The sequence below is a fragment of the Pelophylax lessonae genome (genome assembly GCF_965119305.1).
Source record: "Pelophylax lessonae genome assembly, chromosome: 4".
Classification (NCBI taxonomy): Eukaryota; Metazoa; Chordata; class Amphibia; order Anura; family Ranidae; genus Pelophylax; species Pelophylax lessonae.
Window position 1 is genome coordinate 549,037 of NC_138771.1, and position 27,413 is coordinate 576,449.

At 49.2% G+C, this 27,413-nt stretch overlaps 1 protein-coding gene across 1 annotated transcript in view; it reads left to right on the top strand.

Annotated features, from left to right (window-relative positions):
• The first annotated feature begins 525 nt into the window (after window positions 1–525).
• MTHFD2 (methylenetetrahydrofolate dehydrogenase (NADP+ dependent) 2, methenyltetrahydrofolate cyclohydrolase) overlaps window positions 526–27,413 on the top strand; it is a 40,796-nt gene continuing 13,908 nt past the window's right edge. The window contains exons 1-6 of the mRNA XM_082252992.1: window positions 526–652; window positions 7,452–7,636; window positions 8,139–8,261; window positions 17,578–17,730; window positions 18,662–18,769; window positions 19,379–19,471. Coding sequence (XP_082109118.1) covers window positions 567–652; window positions 7,452–7,636; window positions 8,139–8,261; window positions 17,578–17,730; window positions 18,662–18,769; window positions 19,379–19,471 — 748 coding nt within the window. The 5' untranslated portion in view covers window positions 526–566. The remainder of the gene's footprint in view (window positions 653–7,451; window positions 7,637–8,138; window positions 8,262–17,577; window positions 17,731–18,661; window positions 18,770–19,378; window positions 19,472–27,413) is intronic.

A 27,413-nucleotide genomic window follows, 5' to 3' on the forward strand; every position in this document is an offset into this window, starting at 1 on the left:
TTTTTTTTCACAATTTTCTGGGAAGCCCCAAATTCTTTCCTTGTACAGCTGGGGGGGGGGGGGGATTTGTCCCCGCCTCCTCTCTGTGTCTCCGCCCCCTCTCTGTGTCCCCCGCCCCCTCGCTGTGTCCCCGCCCCCTTGTTGTGTATACATCCAATGGGCTTCAAATACATTTTTATTGAAAAAAGAAAACTTGTTTCCCCGCCCTCCTGTGATATATATGGATTGGGGGAGGGCACAGTAATGATGATGGGTAGGGGGAGGTCTGTGCTGCATAAGATGAGATCATTTACAATAATACCTCTGACGTCACCGCCCCGCTCTCTGACATCACGGAATTATACAACCCGGGAAGTACAGGCTCCGCCCCCTCTGTGTCTCTTCGCGCGTTCTCTATACTCCGCCCACATCTCTTCCGGCCAATCAAAGAGCGGCTTTTCTGTGACGTCACTATCCATGGAGAGGTGGGCGGGGCGGTGGTGACGTAGGTGGAGGATATATAATGGTGGATTGGTAGAGACTCCTCCCCCTCCGCTCAGTGAGTGAAGAATCTCCGAACCGACAGAATGGCCGCCGCTGCCGTCACCATGACAACAATCCGCGCCTCCGCCACCGGACTCCTCCACCGAGCCCTGCACTCCACACCGTGCCGGTCAGTACCGGGGGGAGGGGAACATTACATGGCGGGTAGAGTGTCAGCTCCTGGGACTCCCCCCTCCCCCATCTATACTGTACAGAGCTGAGGAGACTGGGGGAGGGGTGTATATATATATAGAGGGAGGGGGGGGATGCTCTGTCAACACAAACCCCCCCTCTGTATATATATACCCCTCCCCCATCTGTATGCGGTGTCCTCTCCTATACCGGGGGGAGATTAGAGTGTCAGCTCCTGGGGTCAGAGAGATTTAATAAGGGGTCCTCTATATACAGGGATGGGGGGATGAGGGGGAGGGGGCGGTGATAGGAGAAGTAGTCGTTGGATGATGAAATCCTCCTCACTGCTTACATTCACCGTCTACTCCCCGCCCCCTCCTCCTCATCACTCCGCCTCCTCCTCCTTTCCTAACCAATCACCTCACAGGAGAGGAGAGCTTTTCACTCACACCTCCTCTACACCCCGCCCCCTTCTATATACCCCGCCCCCTTCATCACACTGTATACTCTGTTCTGTATACTGCACTGTACATCCCCCCCTCTGTACTGTGTATGGGGGGGATGGATGGATGGGGGGGATGGATGGATGGATGGATGGGGGATGGATGGATGGATGGGGGATGGATGGGGGATGGATGGATGCGATGGATGGATGGGGGATGGATGTGGGATGGGATGGATGGATGGGGGATGGATGGGGGGGGGATGGATGGGATGGATGTGGGATGGGATGGATGTGGGTTGGGATGGATGGATGGATGGATGGATGGATGGGGGGGATGGATGGATGGGGGATGGATGGATGGATGGGGGGGATGGATGGATGGACGGGGCTCTCATAGTCTCTCGGGTGAACTCCATGCCCAAGAGGGTTAAGGCAGTGCTGGAAAATAATGGCGGCCACACAAAATATTGACAATTTGGGCCCAATTTGGAGATTGTCACTTAGGGGTGTACTGACTTTTGTTGCCAGCGGTTTAGACATTAATGGCTGTGTGTTGAGTTATTTTGAGGGGACAGTAAATTTACACTGTTATACAAGCTGTACACTCACTACTTTACATTGTAGCAAAGTCTCATTTCTTCAGTGTTGTCACATGGGAGGGGTGTACTTACTTTTGTCAGATACTGTATATATATGAGGGAGGGAGGGGGGGGGGCATCCAATCATCACCTGTGCCCCCCCCTCACATTTGCAGGATCTGACAGAAGTAAGTACACCCCTCCCATCTTTGTATTGCGGAGCTCCCCAGCATTGTACAGAAACTGACAGCTGGGGGGGAGGGGGAGGAGCACAGTCAGGAAGTTGCTGGGACATTCCCATCCCCCACTGGTTGTCGGTGTCGGCACAGAAATTTCTATTCATCAGAGAGGGGGGGGGGAGATATTTCATTCCCTCCCCCCCTGTGATGATGATGGGTGGAGGGGGGGGGGGGTGATGATGAGGGGGGGATGATGATGGGTGGAGGGGTGATGGGGGGGGGGGGGAGGGTGATGATGATGGAGGGGGGGGGGGGTGATGATGGGTGGAGGGGGGGGTTGATGATGGGTGGGGGGTGATGGGGGGGGGGGTTGATGATGGGTGGAGGGGGGGGAGGGTGATGATGGGTGGAGGGGGGGAAGGTGATGATGGGTGGAGGGGGGGAAGGTGATGATGGGTGGAGAGGGGGGGGGAGGTGATGATGGGTGGAGGGGGGGGAGGTGATGATGGGTGGAGGAGGGGGGGTGATGATGGTTGGGGGGTGATGGGGGGGGGGGGGGTGATGATGGGGGGGGGATGATGATGGGTGGAGGGGGGGGGGGATGATGGGTGGAGGGGGGGGGGGGTGATGATGGGTGGAGGGGGGGGGGTATGATGGGTGGAGGGGGGGGGGTGATGATGGGTGGAGGGGGGGGGGATGATGATGGGTGGAGGGGGGGGGGGGATGATGATGGGTGGAGGGGGGGGGGTGATGATGGGTGGAGGGAAGGGGGGGTGATGATGGGTGGAGGGGGGGGGGTGATGGGTGGGGGGTGATGAGGGGGGGGGGTTGATGATGGGTGGAGGGGGGGAAGGTGATGATGGGTGGAGGGGGGGAAGGTGATGATGGGTGGAGAGGGGGGGGGAGGTGATGATGGGTGGAGGGGGGGGAGGTGATGATGGGTGGAGGAGGGGGGGTGATGATGGTTGGGGGGTGATGGGGGGGGGGGGGTGATGATGGGGGGGGGATGATGATGGGTGGATGGGGGGGGGATGATGATGGGTGGAGGGGGGGGGGGATGATGGGTGGAGGGGGGGGGGTGATGATGGGTGGAGGGGGGGGGTATGATGGGTGGAGGGGGGGGGGGGTGATGATGGGTGGAGGGGGGGGGGGGTGATGATGGGTGGAGGGGGGGGGGTGATGATGGGTGGAGGGGGGGGGATGATGATGGGTGGAGGGGGGGGGGATGATGATGGGTGGAGGGAGGGGGGTGATGATGGGTGGAGGGGGGGGGGTGATGATGGGTGGAGGGGGGGGGAATGATGATGGGTGGAGTAGTGTTTATCCTCAGGATGACATTCTCTGGTATTGCAGTCACTGATGAATACAGCAGAGCTCTGACTGGGTGTGGGGAGTCCCCAGATATGTTCTATGGGGTGGGGGGAGGGGGGGTGCATCATGGCTGTAGAATACAAAAACAATATCTGCAAGTCGCAGGAACACCGACCCCCCCCCCCTCCATATAGACTTCTCCCCCATCCCCATATACTGTATACCCCCCCCTCTATGTAGACTTGTCATGAAACCTCACTTTGTGTTTGTGGCTTCCTCCAGTCATGAACACCGATATCAGAGATACCAGCCGCCCCCCATACAAAGCGAGCCGACAACTCCGCTTGTATGGATCTGAAAACATCGAACTCAGCGCATTTCTACCAAACTGACGGCAACCAGACTAAAACACAGAACTGACACATTGTCCTAAGTGTAAACACAGAACCCCCCCTCCCCCATTATACAATAGAAGAGACCCCCCGGTATCAGTCTGTCCATCAGTCACAGAATTTATGGCAACGATCGACAACGCTTATATAGTTACGATAGTTACATAGTTAGTGAGGTTGAAAAAAGACACAAGTCCATCCAGTTCAACCTATGATGTGTGTTTGCTATTAACCGTACATTGTATACCCCCTGTATGTTGTACATTGTATACCCCTGTATGTTGTACATTGTATACCCCTGTATGTTGTACACTGTATACCCCCTGTATGTTGTACATTGTATACCCCTGTATGTTGTACATTGTATACCCCTGTATGTTGTACATTGTATACCCCCTGTATGTTGTACATTGTATACCCCCTGTATGTTGTACATTGTATACCCCTGTATGTTGTACATTGTATACCCCCTGTATGCTGTACATTGTATACCCCTGTATGTTGTACATTGTATACCCCCTGTATGTTGTACATTGTATACCCCTGTATGTTGTACATAGTATACCCCTGTATGTTGTACATTGTATACCCCTGTATGTTGTACATAGTATACCCCTGTATGTTGTACATTGTATACCCCCTGTATGTTGTACATTGTATACCCCTGTATGTTGTACATTGTATACCCCCTGTATGATGTACATTGTATACCCCCTGTATGTTGTACATTGTATACCCCCTGTATGTTGTACATTGTATACCCCCTGTATGTTGTACATTGTGTACCCCTGTATGTTGTGGTCTTTAAGGTGTCCATCTAATAGTTTTTTGAAACTATCAATGCTCCCTGCTGATACGACTGCTTGTGGAAGAGAGTTCCACATCTTTACCGCTCTTACAGTGAAGAACCCCTTACGCACTTTAAGGTTAAACCGCCTTTCCTCAAGTTTTAGTGAGTGGCCACGTGTCTTATTGTATCTCCTTTCTCTGAATAGTTTGTTCCTTATGCTAGGGTCACCAGTACAGTATTTGTACATTGATATCATATCCCCCCTCAATCGTCTCTTCTCCAGAGAGAATAAGTTCAGTGCTTGTAGTCTTTCCTCATAGCTGAAGTCCTCCATTCCCCTAATTATTTTTGTTGCCCTTCTCTGGACTTTCTCCAGTTCCAGCACATCCTTCCTGAGGACCGGTGCCCAGAACTGGACAGCATACTCCAGATGTGGCCGGACCAGAGTCTTGTAGAGCGGGAGAATAATCTCTTTCTGGAGTGAATCCCCTTTTTTATACATCCCAGTATTCTGTTGGCTTTGCTTGCAGTGGCTTGGCATTGCATGCCACTGCCAAGCCTGTTGTCTACCAGTACCCCCAGGTCCCTTTCCATCCTAGACTCACCCAGAGGTTCCCCCCCTAGTGAGTAGCTTGCTTTCTGGTTTCTGGCCCCCAAGTGCATTACTTTACATTTTTCTACATTAAACCTCATCTGCCATGTAGTTGCCCCCCCCCCCCCACACCATTATTTTGTTCAGGTCCGCTTGTAAGGTTTCCACATCCTGCATAGAAGATATTGGCATGCTTAGTTTAGTATCATCCGCAAATACTGAGATTGTACTAGATATCCCCTCCTCTAGATCATTTATGAATAAATTAAACAGGATTGGTCCCAGGACAGAACCCTGGGGGACCCCACTTTCCACACCCGCCCAATCCGAGTACTCCCCATTAATCATCACCCTCTGGACTCTCCCCTGGAGCCAGTTCTCTATCCAGGTACTCACCTTATGGTCCATACCTACCTTCCTTAGTTTGTATAGTAAGCGTTTGTGGGGAACGGTGTCAAAGGCCTTTGCAAAGTCCAGATACACCACATCCACAGACCTTCCTTTATCCAGATACACCACATCCACAGACCTTCCTTTATCCAGATACACCACATCCACAGGCCTTCCTTTATCCAGATACACCACATCCACAGGCTTTCCTTTATCCCGATACACCACATCCACAGGCCTTCCTTTATCCAGATACACCACATCCACAGGCCTTCCTTTATCCAGATACACCACATCCACAGACCTTCCTTTATCCAGATACACCACATCCACAGGCCTTCCTTTATCCAGATACACCACATCCACAGGCCTTCCTTTATCCAGATACACCACATCCACAGACCTTCCTTTATCCAGATACACCACATCCACAGACCTTCCTTTATCCAGATACACCACATCCACAGACCTTCCTTTATCCAGATACACCACATCCACAGACCTTCCTTTATCTAAGTGGCAGCTCACTTCATCGTAGAAGGTTAATAGATTGGTTTGGCATGAACGATTTTTCATGAATCCATGCTGATTACTACTAATAATACCGTTTTCATTACTAAAGTCTTGTATGTGGTCCCTTATCATCCCCTCCAAAATCTTGCAGACTACTGATGTTAGGCTGACCGGCCTATAGTTACCCGGGATATATCTCGGCCCCTTTTTAAATATTGGTACCACGTTGGCTTTTTTCCAATCAGCTGGCACCATACCTGTCTGTAAACTATCCTTAAAGATCAAGAATAATGGTCTGGCAATCACCTGGCTGAGCTCTTTAAGAACCCTCGGGTGCAAGCCATCCGGTCCCGGGGATTTATTTATGTTAAGTTTCTCTAGTTTAGCTCTAAGTCTATCTTCTGTTAGCCATGGCGGTATTTCCTGAGGTGTATTATTTAGTTCGGCCTTACAAGCTGGGTTTGTGTAGCCCCCCGATTCCTTTGTGAAGACTGAAGAGAAGAAATTATTTAGTACTTCCGCCTTTTCTCTGTCCTCAGTGGCCATTTTTCCTTTATCATCTTTTATGGGGCCAATGTGTTCTGGCCTCGCTTTCTTACTGTTTATATACTTAAAGAACTTCTTGGGGTTCTTTTTACTCTCCTCCGCTATATGTCTCTCGTGTTCTATTTTAGCCGCCCTGATTTCATCTTTACATTTCTTATTACACTCTTTGTAATGCTTAAATGCTGCCAATGACCCCTCAGTCTTGTATTTTTTGAAGGCCTTTTCTTTAGCACTAATATACATTTTTATGTTGGAGTTTAGCCATCCAGGGTTTATTTTTGCTCTATTAAATGTATTTCCCTTTGGAATGCACTGGCCAATCCCCTTGTTAAGTATGCTCTTGAAGCACTCCCATTTTTCCTCCGTGTTCTTTGTTCCCAGGGTTCTATCCCAATTGATATTTTCTAGCAGCGAGCGCAGTTTTGAGAAATTGGCTCTTTTGAAATTCAGTGTCCTTATATTACCCCTCTGCTTCCTATTACTATAATTAATACTGAAACTTATTGACCTATGGTCACTGTTTCCTAAGTTGTCCCGTATTTCTATATCTGTGAGCAGGTCTGTATTGTTGGTAATCAGTAGGTCAAGTACCGCATTGTTTCTTGTCGGTGCGTTCACCATCTGACCCATAAAATTGTCCTGCAAAACATTTAGGAACTGCCTAGCCTTGGCTGAGTGCGCGGTTCCTTCTGCCCAGTCTATATCTATAGGTCTCACAGTGTAAAGTGGGATTAAATCCTCATAGTATTGAGATATATTGATGATCATTATCACTCCCCCATCTGAGGAATCCAAACCAAATTCCATCATTTCCTTCACCCTGAGCCCCAATAGACACCCCCATCACCACACTTTACACCCCTCCCCCCCATACACTTTACACCCCTCCCCCCCCATACACTTTACACCCCTCCCCCCCATCCCCCTACACTGTATACTACACAAAGCGGGATGTTGGATGAAAAGGCACAGTCTGGCCATTTAGGAGCTCAGTAAAGGCAGAGTTCCTCTTTAATGTCCCCCCATGTATACTGATGGCGCCTCCTTCTGTTCATTTCCAGGAATGACGCCGTCATCATCTCCGGGAGGAAGCTGGCCAGGCAGATCCGGCAGGAGGCGCGGTCTGAGGTGGAGCAATGGGTGGCGGCTGGAAATAAGAGGCCACACCTCAGCGTGGTCCTTGTGGGAGACAATCCGGCCAGTCACTCCTATGTGCTGAACAAAACCCGAGCCGCCGCCGATGTCGGTATGTACAACTCCGGGCAATGCCGGTGTATGGGGGGGGGGGGGGACACATAATGGGAGGGGGGGGGGGACACATGATTGGAGGCGTACAAACGAGAAGGGTATTGGGGAGGAATCGGTGCAGAAGGGGGGGGGGGGGCGGGGTCCGTGCAGTGCAGACTGGGAGGGAAGGCAGGTGGTCAGCATCAGGGGGGAGGGGGGATTGGGGAGACGCATAATGGGAGGGGTTTATGGGGAGACTTCCTCTCTGTCTTGGAACAATTCCACCAGTTAGGAGAAGTTTTGTTTAAAAGACTTCCTGTGATTGACCAAGGTAGAGAGTTGGGCAGGCTGATGTCACTATCTCCACCTACATACTATGGGCTGTGTATTGGGTGATGGGTGGGTAGGTGGCCTCCATACTATGGATTGGGGGGTGGGTAGGTAGGTAGGGGGATGGGTAGGTAGGGGGATGGGTAGGTAGGTGGTCTCCATATTGATGGCTCTGTATTCTCCATCCTCAGGGATCAGCAGTGAGACGATTCTGAAGCCGTCCTCCATCAATCAGGCGGAGCTCCTGGACCTCATCGGAAAACTCAACCATGACCACAAGGTGGATGGCCTGCTGGTGCAGCTCCCCCTCCCAGGTATGTCCTCCTCCCCCCTCCCAGGTATGTCCTCCTCCCCCCTCCCAGGTATGTCCTCCTCCCCCCTCCCAGGTATGTCCTCCTCCCCCCTCCCAGGTATGTCCTCCTCCCCCCTCCCAGGTATGTCCTCCTCCCCCCTCCCAGGTATGTCCTCCTCCCCCCTCCCAGGTATGTCCTCCTCCCCCCTCCCAGGTATGTCCTCCTCCCCCCTCCCAGGTATGTCCTCCTCCCCCCTCCCAGGTATGTCCTCCTCCCCCCTCCCAGGTATGTCCTCCTCCCCCCTCCCAGGTATGTCTCTCCCCCTCCCAGGTATGTCTCTCCCCCTCCCAGGTATGTCCCTCCCCCTCCCAGGTATGTCCCTCCCCCTCCCAGGTATGTCCCTCCCCCTCCCAGGTATGTCCCTCCCCCTCCCAGGTATGTCCCTCCCCCTCCCAGGTATGTCCCTCCCCCTCCCAGGTATGTTCCCCCCCCTTCCCCCTCCCAGGTATGTTCCCTCCCCCTCCCAGGTATGTCCCTCCCCCTCCCAGGTATGTCCCTCCCCCTCCCAGGTATGTTCCCCCCCCTTCCCCCTCCCAGGTATGTCCCCCCCCCACCACCACTCTGGTGTCAGATCTGAAGGTCCTTCATGTCGGTTCACTGATAGAACTTTCTGCCCTAAACCGGAATATTCCGCTCATCATCAGAGGCAACTGTTCATTATCAGTCTGGGGGGAGGGGAGGTATTAGCAGATATAAATACACTAACAGATCGGAGTATACAGCAGTCTTGGCTGTTATATTTGTACCCCTCCCCCGCGTCTCCCATCTCAGAACTTTCTGCTTTAAACTGGAATATTCTGGTTTATCAGAATGTAACCGCAGTCCAGTGGTGGGGCTGAGCCCGGGGGAGGGGGGGCTGTGAAGTGTAAGAATGAGATAAATAAATATAGGAAACGCCGCACAATATAAAGTGCTGTGATAAATAATATGAAGTGTAATCAATAGATAAAACCTCAATAATAATAATAATAATGAGACTTCAATATTCCAGTGCCGAGTATAATAAATAATAATCAGCAGTAAAGAGCCCATCGGGCCCCAATATGCAATAATCAATAATCTATCGGATAAATCACCAACTAAATACCAGAAATTATATAAAAATTAACAATTCCCAAAATCTTAATAATTGTACAAAAAGTGCCAAATATTTCCTTTCATAGAAACATAGAATGTGTCGGCAGATAAGAACCATTTGGCCCATCTAGTCTGCCCAATATATCTGAATCCTATGAATAGTCCCTGGCCCTATCTTATATGAAGGATAGCCTTATGCCTATCCCATGCATGCTTAAACTCCTTCACTGTATTTGCAGCTACCACTTCTGCAGGAAGGTTATTCCATGCATCCACTACTCTCTCAGTAAAGTAATACTTCCTCATATTACTTTTAAACCTTTGCCCCTCTAATTTAAAACTGTGTCCTCTTGTGGTAGTTTTTCTTCTTTTAAATATGCTCTCCTCCTTTACCGAGTTGATTCCCTTTATGTATTTAAAAGTTTCTATCATATCCCCTCTGTCTCTTCTTTCTTCCAAGCTATACATGTTAAGGTCCTTTAACCTTTCCTGGTAAGTTTTTTCCTGTAATCCATGTACTAGTTTAGTAGCTCTTCTCTGGACTATCTCTAGAGTATCTATATCCTTCTGGAGATATGGCCTCCAGTACTGCGCACAATACTCCAAGTGAGGTCTCACCAGTGTTCTGTACAGCGGCATAAGCACTTCTCTCTTTCTACTGCTTATACCTCTCCCTATACATCCAAGCATTCTGCTGGCATTTTGTGCTGCTCTATTACATTGTCTTCCCACCTTTAAGTCTTCTGAAATAATTACTCCTAAATCCCTTTCCTCAGATACTGAGGTCAGGACTGTGTTAAATATTCTATATTCTGCCCTTGGGTTTTTACGCCCCAGGTGCATTATCTTGCACTTATCCACATTAAATTTTAGTTGCCAGAGTTCTGACCATTCTTCTAGTTTTCCTAAATCCTTTTCCATTTGGCGTTTCCCTCCAGGAACATCAACCCTGTTACATATCTTTGTGTCATCAGCAAAAAGACAAACCTTACCATCGAGGCCTTTTGTAATATCACTTATGAAGATATTAAACAAAATTGGTCCCAGTACAGATCCCTGAGGTACCCCACTGGTAACATGACCTTGTTCTGAATGTTCTCCATTGACTACAACCCTCTGTTGTCTGTCACTCAGCCACTGCCTAATCCACTCAACAATATGGGAGTTCATGCTCAATGACTGCAGTTTATTGATAAGTCTTCTATGTGGGACAGTGTCAAAAGCCTTACTAAAATCTAGATATGCAATGTCTACTGCACCTCCACCGTCTATTATTTTAGTCACCCAGTCAAAAAAATCTATAAGATTTGTTTGACATGATCTCCCTGAAGTAACCCCATGTTGTTTTTCATCTTGCAATCCATGGGATTTAAGATGTTCCACAATCCTATCCTTTAATAGGGTTTCCATTAATTTGCCTACTATTGATGTCAGACTCACTGGTCTATAGTTGCTCGATTCCTTCCTACTACCTTTCTTGTGAATGGGCACGACATTTGCCAATTTCCAATCTTCCGGGACGACTCCTGTTACTAATGATTGGTTAAATAAATCTGTTAATGGTTTTGCCAGCTCACCACTAAGCTCTTTTAATAATTTTGGGTGTATCTCATCAGGACCCTGTGACTTATTTGTCTTCACTTTAGACAGCAATCTTAGAACGTCTTCCTCTGTAAAGACACATGCATCAAACGATTCATTAGTCATCCTTTCGAGTGGAGGTCCTTCTCCTTCTTTTTCTTCTGTAAAAACTGAACAGAAGTATTCATTAAGGCAGTCGGCTAGCCCTTTATTCTCTTCTACATACCTTCCGTCCTTTGTTTTTAATTTAGTTATTCCTTGTTTTAATTTCCTTTTTTCATTTATATATCTGAAGAATGTCTTATCCCCCTTTTTCATAGACTGAGCTAATTTTTCTTCTGCCTGCGCTTTAGAAGTTCTTATAACTTGCTTGGCCTCTTTCTGCCTAATCTTGTAGATTTCCTTATCTTCATTGCTCTGGGTTTTTTTATAATTACAAAATGCTAGCTTTTTATTTTTAATGATTTGGGCCACTTCTGCTGAGTTACCACAGTGGTCTCTTCCTTTTTTTGCTTTTACTGACAAGTCTAATGCAAGTTTCTGTTGCCTTCAATAATGCACCTTTTAAGTAGTCCCATTTCTCCTGGACTCCATGTAATCCGTTCCAGTCTGATAAGGACTCATTTATAACTAATTTCATTTTTGAAAAGTCTGTTTTTCTAAAATCTAAAACTTTTGTTTTTGTGTGGTGTGACTCTTTCACAGTTCTTATATTAAACCACCCTGACTGGTGATCACTAGATCCCAAGGTTTCGCCTACATTGACATCATATACCGAATCCCCATTTGTGAATACCAGATCCAAAATGGCCTCCCTCCGGGTTGGCTCCTCAACCACTTGTTGCAGAGACAACCCCAGTAGGGAATTTAGAATATCTGTACTCCTGGTAGAACTTGCTATTTTGGTTTTCCAGTTTATATCTGGAAGATTGAAATCTCCCATAATGATCACTTCTCCTTTCATTGTCATTTTAGCCATTTCTTCAACTAGTAGATCATCTAGTTCTTTAACTTGACCAGGTGGTCTATATATCACACCTACACGAGTCACTGCATGATTAGCAAACTGCAACGTAACCCATGAATAGTTCATTAAAGTGTCCAATATTGATCTAGAGTGACCCCCACCCCCCACCGCAACCCCCTGCAAGTCGGGGGTCTCCACCCCCACTCCTGTGGCTCATAAAGCGCAGTTTGCCCCGTTTAGGGTCATCTTTCACAGACGCGGAGGGTCTGCTGCTCTCCTCAGGGGGTTATTTCTCCTTGGTGGGCATCCCCCCTTATTCTCATAGGTTGTTACATGTAAAAGATTTGGGGGGGCTCCCATGGTGCTGAATTTTATTAAATAAACAGAAGAGGGAGACGGGAGGGAGGGCTCAGAAGTAGAGTCAGTCAGGAGGGAGCAGAGGACAGAAGGCAGATGTAGGGTCAGCAGCGACAGTAGGTCCACAATGTCAATTGGCTGGTCTGTGCGGGAGAACCTCAGACCAAACAGGAATAAACATAACCGCCAATTGCGCTTAACTTCCGTAAAACTAAGAGGGGTATATGCTAATGCCAGGAGCCTAGCTAATAAAATGGATGAGTTGGAAATGTTAGTACATGAGGAGGACATAGACCTTGTGGGAATAGCGGAGACTTGGTTCGACCCCTCACATGACTGGCTGGCCAATATCCAAGGGTATTCGGTGTACCGGAAGGACAGGGTAGGAAAAAGAGGGGGAGGGGTATGTCTCTATGTCAAGAACAATATAAAGGTGATAGAAAGGAGTGACATTACGGATGGGATGAGCATGGATTTAGAATCTGTGTGGGTTGAACTCCATAGGAAAGGAGAAAAGGGGAAAGTAGTTGTGGGGGTTTGCTATAGGCCACCTAACCAAGGGGAGGAGGTAGAGCTGGAATTTTTAGCACTAATGGGTAAAGTGGCAAAATTGGGATCAGTCATCATATTGGGGACTTCAATTATCCCGACATTGACTGGGAAGAGGGGACTGCACACTCACAGAAGGCCCGGCTATTCACGGAAACCTTACAGGATAATTACATGTCACAGTTGGTGGATTCCCCTACCAGAGAAAACACAGTCCTGGATCTATTGATCACGAATGACCCAGACCTAATCTCGCAGGTAGGAGTCCAGGACAAACTGGGCTCTAGCGATCACAGGATGATCACATTTAGTGTAAATAACAATATAACAAGGCAAGTGGGGAACATAAGAACCCTAAACTTCAGAAGGGCAAACTTTCCAAAATTGTACTCATTGATGGAAAGGGTAAACTGGGACCAAACCCTGGGATCCCTGACCACAGAGGAAAAATGGGAATGCTTTAGGAACATATTAGGCAAAGGCATCTTGCAGTGCATTCCTATGGGAAATAAATTTAGAAGAGACAAAGCCAAACCTGGCTGGCTAAACCGTAGCGTCAAAAAACTTATTAGGGGGAAAAAATTGGCCTTCAAGAAATATAAATCAGAGGGCACAGTATCGGCTTTCCAGCAATACAAGGAGGCAAATAAGAAAAGTAAACAAGAAATCAAGATGGCTAAAATCAACTTTGAGAGACAAATAGCAGAGGATAGTAAAAAAAACCCAAAGAAATTCTTTAAATATATCAACAGCAAAAAAACTAGGGCAGAGCATATTGCACACATAATTAGCGATGATGGGAGGATGGTTACAGAGGACACTGAAAAAGCAACCGTGCTGAATGCTTTTTTCTCGTCAGTCTTTACACAGGAAACGGAGGGGTACACTGACCATGACTGTATGGGGTACACTGACCATGACTGTATGGGGTACACTGACCATGACTGTATGGGGTACACTGACCATGACTGTATGGGGTACACTGACCATGACTGTATGGTTAGTAGTAATACACAGGACTTGCCACCATGGCTAACAGAGGGGGAAATCAGGGAAAGGCTGGATAAACTTAACACAAACAAATCCCCAGGCCCGGATGGCGTACATCCGAGAGTACTCAAGGAACTCAGTAAAGTTATATCGAGACCACTGTTCCTGATCTTTGCTGACAGTATTAGGACAGGAGATGTACCAGGGGATTGGAAGAAAGCTAACGTGATTCCAATATTCAAAAAGGGTCAGAGGCATATCCCGGGAAATTATAGGCCTGTCAGTCTGACATCGATAGTATGTAAACTTCTGGAGGGGATGATAAGGGACTATATCGTAGAGTTTGCTAAGGACAACAACATCATCAGCAGTAATCAGCACGGGTTTACAAATGGGCGTTCTTGTCAAACCAATCTATTAACATTCTACGAGGAGGTGAGCTGTGAGCTGTGAGCTAGATAGGGGGAGACCAGTAGATGTGGTGTACTTGGATTTCGCTAAGGCGTTTGATACAATTCCCCACAAGCGCTTAATTTATAAAATAAGGTCTGCAGGTATCGACAGCAGGGTTTGCTCTTGGATACGGAACTGGCTCAAAGGGCGTGTCCAAAGGGTGGTAATAAACAGCGCATACTCAGACTGGTCTGAGGTAGTAAGCGGGGTCCCCCAAGGCTCAGTCCTGGGACCAACCTTGTTCAATTTATTCATAAACAGCATTGAGGACGGGATTGGGAGTTCTATATCAGTTTTTGCAGATGACACAAAATTGGGCAGGGCAATAACTGCACAGCATGAAGCAGATATCCTACAGAATGACCTGGACAAAATAACAGAGTGGGCAACGACATGGCAAATGAGGTTTAATGTGGAGAAGTGGAAGGTTTTGCACTTGGGGACTAAAAACATAAAAGCACAATACACGTTAGGAGGGGAACCCTTGGGGGAATCAAAAATGGAGAAGGATCTGGGAGTCTTGGTTGATGATAGATTAGGCAACAGCATGCAATGTCAAGCGGCAGCTTCCAAAGCCAGCAGAATATTAGCATGCATAAAGAAAGGGATGTATTCCAGAGATAAGACTATAATCCTTCCACTTTATAAAACTCTGGTCCGACCGCATCTGGAGTATTCTGTCCAGTTCTGGTCGCCGGTCCTCAGGAGGGATGTGTTGGAGCTGGAGAGAGTCCAGAGAAGGGCAACTAAACTAATTAGGGGATTGGAGGACCTTGATTATGAAGAGCGTCTGCAATCGCTCGATTTATTCTCCCTGGAGAAGAGACGCCTGAGGGGGGACATGATAGCAATTTATAAATATCTTAATGGGGATCCCAGCTTAGAAAAAAAGCTGTTCATTCGAAGGGATTGCATGAGGACTCGAGGACATACAATGCGATTAGAGGAGAAGCTTTTTAACCTCAGGCAACGCGGGGGGTTCTTTACTGTTAGGGCTACAAGATTGTGGAATTCTCTACCACAAGAGGTGGTTTCTGCGGGAAGTATGGTGGCTTTCAGAAGACTCTTAGACTTACATCTCAAGGATCAGAACATTCAGGGGTATGAGAGATGATTACAGCCACACACACCTACACAGGGGGAACTCCGCCCACACACACCTACACAGGGGGAACTCCGCCCACACACACCTACACAGGTTGAACTAGATGGACTATTGTCTTTATTCAACCTCACCTACTATGTAACTATGTAACAATAAGAGCCCATTCACATTAGTGTGACTGGTCAGCCTGACAAGTCGCGGTCGGTCGCAGTCCATTGATTAGCACAGGAGCCGTTCTAATAGTCGCTCCGACTTAGAAAAAGGGGTCCTGTACTACTTCGGGGCGACCTGGAGGTGACCGCCATTGACTTCCATTATGTGAAGTCCCTGCAAGTCGCACCGAAGTCACGGTGCACAGCGACTTCACAGGTCGCCCCCCAAAGTTGTGTCGCGCCAGTGTGAATGGGCTCTAAATGTCCTGATATTTTCTGGGTGCTTAAAGTGCAGAAATCATAAAGAGATCTCCAATAACAGTAAAGTGACGGAGATCTTCTGGGAATGGGGATCCTCTAAGCGGATTCCTTCCTAACTGCAATTGGCTAGGATACCATCCAGGCCCCTCCCCTACGCGCTCGACACCGGGTCACCATCTCTTCAAAGGGGGGGGGGGGTATAATAACTATCAGCCAATTGCAGTCAGGAAGGAATCCACTCACAGAGGATCCCCATTCCCAGCAGATCCCCGTCCCTTTACTGTTATTGGAGATCTCTTTGATTGCTGAGCTTTAAGCACCCAGAAAATATCAGGACATTTATTATTCTGTTTATTTAATAAAATTCAGCACCATGGGAGCCCCCCCAAATCTTTTACATGTAACAACCTATGAGAATAAGAGGGACGCCCACAAAGGAGAAATTACCCCCAGAGGAGAGCCGCAGACCCCCCGCTTCTGTGAAAGATGACCCCAAACGGGGCAAACTGCGCTTTATGAGCCGCAGGAGTGGAGGGGAGAGCCCCGGACTCGCAGGGGGTTGCAGTGGAGGGTGGGGGTCACTCTAGATCAGTGATGGGGAACCTTGGCACCCCGGATGTTTTGGAACTACATTTCCCATCATGCACTCTGCAGTGTAGTGGAGCATCATGGGAAATGTAGTTCCAAAACATCCGGGGTGCCGAGGTTCCCCATCACTGATAGAGATGAATATTGGACACTTTAATGAATTATTCCCCAGATATTTATGGGAAGGAAATATTTGGCACTTTTTGTACAATTATTGAGATTTTGGGAATTGTTAATTTTTATATAATTTCTGGTATTGAGTTGGTGATTTATCCGATTATTGATTATTACATATCGGGGCCCGATGGGAACTTTACTGCTGATTATTATTATTATGAGGTTTCATCTATTGAATGCACTTTATATATTTATTCAACCCATAGATTTTGCACCCATTGGTTATCCCAGCGCTTTATATTGCGCGGTGTTTCCTATATTTATTCATTCTCAGAGTTCTGAGCTCACAGGAATATTCATTTCATTTTGTACAAATGGGATATTTCCATCTCTGCAGTCACAGCTGGGGCTCGGTGTGATGGGATTGGCTGGCTGGGTGTGGTGGGATTGGCTCGGTGGGATGGGATTGGCTGGTTGGGTGTGGTGGGGGAGGGGGTGGCTCGGTGTGGTGGGATTGGCTCGTTGGGTGTGGTGGGATTGGTTGGGTGTGGTGGGATTGGCTCGGTGGGATGGGATTGGCTGGTTGGGTGTGGTGGGGGAGGGGGTGGCTCGGTGTGGTGGGATTGGCTGGTTGGGTGTGGTGGGATTGGTTGGGTGTGGTGGGATTGGCTCGGTGGGATGGGATTGGCTGGTTGGGTGTGGTGGGGGAGGGGGTGGCTCGGTGTGGTGGGATTGGCTGGTTGGGTGTGGTGGGATTGGCTCGGTGGGATGGGATTGGCTGGTTGGGTGGGATGGGATTGGCTGGTTGGGTGTGGTGGGATTGGCTCGGTGGGATGGGATTGGCTGGTTGGGTGTGATGGGGGAGGGGGTGGCTCGGTGTGGTGGGATTGGCTGGTTGGGTGTGGTGGGATTGGTTGGGTGTGGTGGGATTGGCTCGGTGGGATGGGATTGGCTGGTTGGGTGTGGTGGGATTGGTTGGGTGTGGTGGGATTGGCTCGGTGGGATGGGATTGGCTGGTTGGGTGTGATGGGGGAGGGGGTGGCTCGCTCGGTGTGATGAGTTTTTTTCCTCCATCCTCAGAGCACATCGATGAGCGAGTTGTGTGCAATGCGGTGACCCCGGATAAAGATGTGGACGGATTCCATGTGGTCAATGTGGGTCGGATGTGTTTGGACCAATACTCCATGTTACCCGCCACTCCCTGGGGAGTCTGGGAGATCATCAAGAGAACCGGTAAGACCACACCCCCCTAGTGACATCATTCATCCCATAGACACATTGTATCCTGATTGTATCACATGCTGTCTGTCCTATACCCCCCCCCCCCCCATAGAAGGTATATGGAGTCTGTCTGTCCTATACACCCCCCCCCCATATAGAAGGTATATGGAGTCTCTGTCCTATACCCCCCCCCCCATAGAAGGTATATGGAGTCTGTCTGTCCTATACACCCCCCCCCCCATAGAAGGTATATGGAGTCTCTGTCCTATACACCCCCCCATAGAAGGTATATGGAGTCTGTCTGTCCTATACACCCCCCCTATAGAAGGTATATGGAGTTTGTCTGTCCTATACACCCCCCCCTATAGAAGGTATATGGAGTCTGTCTGTCCTATACACCCCCCCCTATAGAAGGTATATGGAGTCTGTCTGTCCTATACACCCCCCCCCCCTATAGAAGGTATATGGAGTCTGTCTGTCCTATACACCCCCCCCCCCCATAGAAGGTATATGGAGTCTCTGTCCTATACCCCCCCCCCCCATAGAAGGTATATGGAGTCTCTGTCCTATACCCCCCCCCTCCCCCCCCCCAATAGAAGGTATATGGAGTCTCTGTCCTATACACCCCCCCTATAGAAGGTATATGGAGTCTGTCTGTCCTATACACCCCCCCCTATAGAAGGTATATGGAGTCTGTCTGTCCTATACCCCCCCCCCCCCCCCCCCCCCCCTATAGAAGGTATATCAGTGGTATATTGTGCAGTCCGTCTGTCCTGTATCACGGAGAGAATTTATTATCCAGGATTTATTTGGCGCCCCCTCGGTTTTCTCAGCGCTGTACACCGGAGGAGGGCAGAGATTGGTGGCGGAATAATGGAGAATGTTCCGGTGACTGAGGGCGGAGATTGGTAGAATGTTCCGGTGACTCCTCCTCTTTTCTCAGGAATTCCCACCCTCGGGAAGAATGTGGTTGTAGCCGGAAGATCCAAGAACGTTGGGATGCCGATTGCGATGTTGCTGCACACAGACGGGCGACACGAGCGACCCGGAGGTGAGGATCGCTCTTCATTCTCTGCGATTGGATTGTGGTAAAGCCGTACGTTGGATCCAGGTTCCTCCACTACCCCCGACAGGCCAGGTTTTCAGGATTTCCATTATAATTACCACAGCCGATCCATCTGAGGGAAAACCTGACCTGTTGGGGGTAGTTGAGGACTGGAGTTGAGAAACTTTTCTTTAGATTACCGGTGATTGACATTTGGGGTACGGCTGGTGCACCCCGAGGGGGGAAATACTGGGGGAGGCCAGCAGAGGGCACCCCGGATCTGTATTCTATAGACCTGTATGGGGGTGGGGTATGGCTGGTGCACCCCGAGGGGGGAAATACTGGAGGAGGCCAGCAGAGGGCACCCCGGATCTGTATTCTATAGACCTGTATGGGGGTGGGGTATGGCTGGTGCTCCCCGAGGGGGGAAATACTGGGGGAGGCCAGCAGAGGGCACCCCGGATCTGTATTCTATAGACCTGTATGGGGGTGGGGTATGGCTGGTGCTCCCCGAGGGGGAAATACTGGGGGAGGCCAGCAGAGGGCACCCCGAATTTGTATTCTATAGACCTGTATGGGGGAGGGGAACTCTGCTGACTCTGATTTGTATTGCAGGTGATGCCACCGTCACCATCTCCCACCGGTACACCCCCAAGGAGCAGCTGAAGATGCACACCAAGCTGGCCGACATCGTGGTGGCTGCTGCAGGTGAGTCCTTCCCCCGCAATGATAAATCTGAGACGGCTGGATTGTGTGTCTGCGGGGGTTAAACATTCCGACATTTGCTGGAATGTTCTATATTTACATTCTATAAGATAAATTGGAATTCCAGCTAAAACCGGACTGACCCCTCCCCCCCCTCCTATCAGTTATGCTGACTCAGCTCTGCTCCGGTCACAGCCGGTAAAACCCGCAGCGATGATATAACTTATCTGTGTCATGTAACCAATGAATGAACTCCATGAACTTCCAGCATTGACTCCCCCCCTCCCCCTCCCCCTCCCCACCAAACCCAATATCAGAAAATGCAGCTCTACCTGTCATACTACGGAATATAAATGGTGTCCCCAAAATATCTCCCATCACTACAATAGAATGATGGAACATCAAATACAGTGCCTTGCAAAAGTATTCACACCCCTTGAAATCTCCCCCATTTTCTCATGTTACCCCCATAAATGTATTTTATTGGGATTTTATGTGATAGACCGACACAAAGTGTCCATAATTGTGAAGTGGAAGGAAAATGATAAATGATACAAATAAATCTGTGAAAAGTGTGGCTGCATTTCTATTCACCCCCCGGAGTCAATACTTTGTAGAACCGCCTTTCCCTGCAATTACAGCTGGGAGTCTTTTTGGGGATGTCTCTACCAGCTTTGCACATCTAGAGAGGACATTTCTGCCCATTCTTCTCTGCAGAATATCTCATCTCTGTCAGATTGGATGGAGAGCGTCTGTGAGCAGCAATTTCCAAGTCTTGCCACAGATTCTCAATGTGATTTAGGTCTGGACTGTGACTGGGCCATTCTAACACATGAAACCATTCCATTGTAGCTCTGGTTGGATGTTTCGGGTCGTTGTCCTGCTGGAAGGTGAACCTCCCCCCCCCAGTCTCAAGTCTTTTCTTCTAAGATTGTCCTGTATTTGGCTCCATCCATCATCCCATCAACTCTGACCAGCTTCCCTGTCCCTGCTGAAGAAAAACATCCCCACACCATGATGCTGCCACCACCATGTTTCACAGTGGGGATGGTGTGTTCAGGGTGATGTGCAGTGTTAGTTTTCCCCCACACATAGTTTTACTTTTAGGCCAAAAAGTTGAATTTTGGTCTCCTCTGAGCAGAGCTCCTCCCCCAATGGGACTTCTTATGTCTTTCTTCCACCAATGGATTTCTTCTTCTCACTCTTCCATAAAGGGCAGATTTGTGGAGCGCACGACTAATAGTTGTCCTGTGGACAGATTCTCCCCCCTGAGCTGTGGATCTCTGCAGCTCCTCCAGAGTTCCCATGGGCCTCTTGGCTGCTTCTCTCATGAATGCTCTCCTTGCCCAGCCGGTCAGTTTAGGTGGACGGCCATGTCTTGGTAGGGTTGCCTGGCCGGTCAGTTTAGGGGGACGGCCATGTCTTGGTAGGGGCCCGGCCGGTCAGTTTAGGTGGACGGCCATGTCTTGGTAGGGGCCCGGCCGGTCAGTTTAGGGGGACGGCCATGTCTTGGTAGAGGCCAGGCCGGTCAGTTTAGGTGGACGGCCATGTCTTGGTAGGGTTGCAGTTCTCCCATGATGGATTGAGCAGCGCTCCGTGAGATGGTCAAAGCTTGGGAGATTTTTTTAAAACCTAACCCTGCTTTACACTTCTCCACAACTTTATCCCTGACCTGTCTGCTGTGTTCCTTGGCCTTCATGATGCTGTTTGTTCACTAAGGTTCTCTAACAAACCTCTGAGGGCTTCACAGAACAGCTGTATTTACACTGAGATTACATTACACACAGGGGGACTCTATTTACTAATTAGGTGACTTCTGAAGGCAATTGGTTCCACTAGATTATAGCTCGGGGTATCAGAGTAAAGGGGGGTGAATACAAATGCAGCCACACTTTTCACAGATTTATTTGTATCATTTATCATTTTCCTTCCACTTCACAATTATGGCCACTTTGTGTCGTCTATCACATAAAATCCCAATAAAATACATTTCTGTGGGAGATTTCAGGGGTATGAATACTTTTTCCAGGCTCTGTATATAGAATGGTGATTTGATAGTAGTGGTGTCGCCCTCCATGTGAGGAAATACTTCAATGATCTTTTATATGCTATACACAGAGGGCGACGCCACTGCTGCTACAATAAATAAATATTAAAAATCGATATATTGTGAGATTCGCATCGTGTAGAGCGTTGAAGGACGCCGCCATTCGCTTTTTCTTTCTTTTGTGCTTCCCCCCCCCCCCCCCCCCCCATGTTTATTAAAGGAAATTTCATCAAGCAGAAAAATAACGTAGGTTTCCCTCGCAGGGGTTTAAGAATTTCAATCCTCAGCAGAATAAACGATCGCTCAGCCCTCCTGGTTTGTACTTACAGCGCTGCTGCTGTGGCCTCAAACTCCAGGCCTCTGTCTGTCTCCCACAGACTTCACTCACCCAGCAGGAGGGTGCAGACGGATCGCAGCCTCACTGACTGCACCGGCTCCTGATTCCTGGACCTCCTGTCTGCCAGGGTGGAGCCCAGAACCATGGTCATGTTACTACTTAACCACTTAAGCCCTGGAGGATTTGGCTGCTCAAAGACCAGGGCCTATTTTGCGATTCGGCACTGCGTGACTTTGCGCGGTTGTGCGGCGCTGTACCCAAATGAAATTGACGTCTTTTTTTCCCACAAACAGAGATTTCTTTTGGTGGCATTTGATCACCTCTGCGATTTTTTTTTTTTTTTTTTTTTTTTTTTTTTTTTTTTTTTTTGCGCTATAAACAAAACAATTTTGAAAAAATAACTTTTTTTTTATATGAAATTCCCCAAAAAAATGTAAAAATCAAAATTTTTTCACATTTTAGGCCAATTTGTTTTCTGCTACCTATGTTTTTGCTAAAAATAATCACATTAAGCGTATTTTGATTGGCTTGCGCAAAAGTTATTGCGTTTACTAACTAAGGGAAACATTTTTGTCTTTTTTTTTTTTTTAGAACGAGTAATGGCGGCGATCTGCGATTATTTTTTTTTTTTTCGGGACTGCGGCCGGACAGATCGGACCCGTGACTGACATTTTTTGACACTTTTGGGGTTACCAGTTGTAACGGATCTTTGTACCCCAGCTGGGCACATCCGCCGAATCTGTGTCTCCTGTCCTCCAAACGCACCCACAGCCTGCGGAGAAGCCATATCCAGCCCGTAACCCCTCAATCACGAGACAATCCACACAGGTGTTGAGGGTTAAACATGCAGAGCTTAAACTGTTTATTACATTCCAAGACAACAGTTTTTACATACAGTTAGGGAAACTCCCCTTAGCCTTTCCACAGAAGGGGGGGAAGGGAATCAACATCAACCAATGAGAACTGAACATTTGTACATTTGAAACAAGCAGTCTTAATACACACCCCCTGCGGAGAGATGTCTCCAACTCAGACCATTGTCTGCCATGAATCCACACACTTAGACACAGAAACAGGAGGGGGGGGGGGGGGGGGGGGATGGGTTGTAACATTACATTACATTAACTCAATGCCATGAGTCAGTTGTTCAGAGGATGAATAAAGGGAAAATAAAATGCAATGTCCCAAACTCATAAGAAAATGACACAAAGGGGTTTACAATCCAGGGACAGGGTGATCCGTCACCCATAGTGACGGCTAGTACCGTCACATCTCTTCCCCCCCAAAGGTAGACTAATCCAGGTACTAGACCTCCAACTGGTCTGTGCCTGAATTAGTCGGGTAACAAATCCCAAAAAGAGTCAATGTCTGTTTGCCTGGATAATTCGTCGGCGTTGCTTCCCAGGGCAGTAGTGGATGGTAAAGTCAAAAGGCTGCAGCGCCAAACTCCAGTAGCTTCTGGCCCATAGTCTATCGGTAGGAGGCTTGCGCACAGTCCCCTCCAAAACACACAGTGACAGTGGGTTCTGTCACATTTCTCCCCTTTTAAAAACAGACTAACGAGGTTCCTGACCCTCAAATGGTCTGGACCTGCGTTAGTCACAAACTTCCACCCCAGGCAACCAGGAAAAGTAAAAGAACGACTCTGGCGCTGGGGAGCAAAACCGCACATAGGGTCTCCCATGAATAAAAACAGCCGCTGCAGAGTGGGAACAGCTGTCTGCACTCCTCTGATCCAGGGCAGGGTTGCAGATATTGGGGGGAGCTGAATAATTCTCTGCCCTAATGCCAGCGCTTCCGCGGGTAGGGAATGTAGGCTGGTAGGGCTATGCATTTGGGGAGAAAAAGGTACTTGCTTTTCTCCTGGTGTAGTTACGAGCCGCTGAGAAGGTATCTTGCAGGGACTGTCTCCCGGATTCTTCATCTCTGGTTCTGATGCTGGGCAGAGACCATCAGCGCTCTGTCCTGTAGCCAGCGCTTCTGCTGGGGGGATGAACATTGGGGTAGTGTCCAATTGCTGGGGAGGGAGAATTGCTTCCTCTACTCCCGGTGGGGATATCTGCTGTTGGGAAAACAGCTCACGCAGATCCTCTCTCAGACTCTCCGGATCCAACTCTTTTTCTGATGCTGGGCAGATGCCAGGGGCACTCTGCCCTGTAGCCAGCACTTCTGCTGGGGCGATAAACACTGGGGTAGTGTCCAAGTGCTGGGGAAACGGCTCACTGAGGTCACCCCTCTGACTCCCTGGATCTACCTCTGAGGGTGGGCAGAGGCCAGCGGCACTCTGCCCCGTAGCCAGCGCTTCTGCTGGGGGGATAACCACTGGGGTAGTGTCCAAGTGCTGGGGAAACGGCTCACTGAGGTCACCCCTCGGACTCCCTGGATCTACCTCTGAGGGTGGGCAGAGGCCAGTGGCACTCTGCCCCGTAGCCAGCGCTTCTGCTGGGGGGATAAACACTGGGGTAGTGTCCAATTGTTGGGGAGGGAGAATTGCTTTCTCTACTCCCGGTGGGGGTATCTGCTGTTGGGAAAACAGCTCACGCAGATCCTCCCTCAGACTCTCCGGATCCAACTCTTTTTCTGATGCTGGGCAGATGCCAGGGGCACTCTGCCCTGTAGCCAGCACTTCTGCTGGGGCGATAAACACTGGGGTAGTGTCCAAGTGCTGGGGAAACGGCTCACTGAGGTCACCCCTCGGACTCCCTGGATCTACCTCTGAGGGTGGGCAGAGGCCAGCGGCACTCTGCCCCGTAGCCAGCGCTTCTGCTGGGGGGATAAACACTGGGGTAGTGTCCAATTGTTGGGGAGGGAGAATTGCTTCCTCTACTCCCGGTGGGGGTATCTGCTGTTGGGAAAACAGCTCACGCAGATCCTCTCTCAGACTCTCCGGATCCAACTCTTTTTCTGATGCTGGGCAGATGCCAGGGGCACTCTGCCCTGTAGCCAATGCTTCTGCTGGGGCACCAGATGAGATACTCTGGACTTGCTGCTGATCACCATTTCCCAGCCTTCCAGCGCCTGTCTCAACTCCCCCTTCTGAGACCTTCATGCTATTAGCTTGTCTCGCTGCCTGGTGGACCTCCGGTGCGTTCCGGCATTCTAGCGCTCGCAGTGCCCTCTGTATCATCGCTGCTTCTTCCATTGCAGTTAGTACGGGAAAACGCAGGGTCACCCCTGGCCCCATTTGCTTCTCATCTTCGTGACTTTCTGCTATTTCTCTCGGACAGTCCCAGGCAACGGGAGCCATGCCAGGCTGCTGATCACCGTCAAACAGCCGCTTGTAGGCAATCTCGAGCTCCCATTCCTGCTCAACCAGGAACTCCAATTCCTCCAGGTCACACGCCTCGTCGGGGAGGTCCAGCACCTCATCTCGGAAATCCAGAATGTGTTCCAGCCGCCACTCCTCATCGCTCCCAAAGTCTGGGTCTCCGTACATTTTTTGATGGAGCAGCCCCACGCCGCCATAGCCAACGCCTTCTGTCGGGCTGCCATCTGCTGTACCTGGCCACAGTTGAGCCGCGAACCACCGGAGGGCTCTGTAGCTGGCGTCCAGCCTCATTTCCTCCTGGACCAATCTTCCGAGCTCCGTCTTCCCTTCATCTCGCGGTCGTTCCCTCAGGAACACCTCTCGCGCACGGTACTGCTTCCGGTACATCTCTGTGGAGGAGGGAAGGATCTTCCCCTGATGGTGCCGCTCGTGGCTTAGCGCCTCATGCCAGAGTTGCCGGCGGATCACATCCTCCCAGCCGAGCCTGGTGTGCTCTGTCGCTGGTCCCCGATGTTGCTTCCGCATGCCTTGCAGCCTCCTCCCGAACTCCGCTCTCATGCTGGCTGGTCCCCGTATCACTCCTCGGCAGCTGCCCAGATCTTGAATCCTGGTGGTGGTTTGGATGTCCTGGACTGCAGGAGACATCCCACCGCTGCCAACCAATGTAACGGATCTTTGTACCCCAGCTGGGCACATCCGCCGGATCTGTGTCCCCTGTCCTACAAACGCACCCACAGCCTGCGGAGAAGCCATATCCAGCCCGTAACCCCTCAATCACGAGACAATCCACACAGGTGTTGAGGGTTAAACATGCAGAGCTTAAACTGTTTATTACATTCCAAGACAACAGTTTTACATACAGTTAGGGAAACTCCCCTTAGCCTTTCCACAGAAGGGGGGGAAGGGAATCAACCAATGAGAACTGAACATTTGTACATTTGAAACATGCAGTCTTAATACACACCCCCTGCGGAGAGATGTCTCCAACTCAGACCATTGTCTGCCATGAATCCACACACTTAGACACAGAAACAGGAGGGGGGGGGGGGGGGGGGGGATGGGTTGTAACATTACATTACATTAACTCAATGCCATGAGTCAGTTGTTCAGAGGATGAATAAAGGGAAAATAAAATGCAATGTCCCAAACTCATAAGAAAATGACACAAAGGGGTTTACAATCCAGGGACAGGGTGATCCGTCACCCATAGTGACGGCTAGTACCGTCACACCAGTGACATTACTACAGTAATCAGTGCTATACATATGCACTGTCACTGTATAATGACACTGGTGATCAGTGGGATAAGTGTGTCCCTAGGGGCGTGATTCTTACTGTACAGGGGTGTGGCTTGTGATGTAACCACAGAGACATGCGATCCTACATAGCAGGATCGTATGATCTCTGCAGTTACACCAGGGAGAATGACAGTTGGTTGTGTTACATCAGCTGCCTGCCTTTCTCCCTCTCCTGCGGGAGATTGGGAGTGACTGGCGGACATTGCAGCCACCGGTCACAAGCATGGGGATGCCCGTGAACGAAGGGGGGCGGGAATGCGCCTCCGGCAGTGCACGCTCGCCCCCTACAGGCTCCTGGGCAAGCAACGTAGTACTACGCCGCTTTGCCCAGGAGGGGCTGACTGCCGCAGTAAATCTACTGACGGCAGTCGGCAAGTGGTTTAAGGCCAGCACACACCTGAGCAATTATTTTGTTGGCTATTCTGAATAGCTGGACCCAAGATTGGAGATTTCATCCCCCCGGATCACTTAGAAGTCTCCAGGTCCCAAACTGGACTTTGTAAAACACAGAGGAAACTAAAGTCCGTTTCCTCTCCCATGTTACAACTCCCTGGAGCCCCTCAACCGGCCTGCTTGAGAATTCTGGGTCACGATTGCTTTCTAGACCCTGGCAGGGCAACGCTCTGCCTATATATATATATATATATATATATATATATATATATATATATATATATATATATATAATCTCCATCTATCACACACACTCCTTAATGTTTGTCTTTTCAAAGGCCGTCATCTCATGAATGTCTTACAGGACATCTCCATGAGTCAGTTGGTGGATTCCCCGACTAGAAAGAATGAATTACTAGATTTATTAATCTCAAACAATCCAAGTCTGATCTCAGCTGTGGCAATATGGGACAACTTGGGATCTAGCGATCACAGGATGATCACATTTAGCATAAATCATTGGAAAAGGAGGCACGAGGGGAGCACAAGAACTCTAAATGTCAAAGGAGAAAACTTTTCTGAACTGCGCTCAATACTACAAG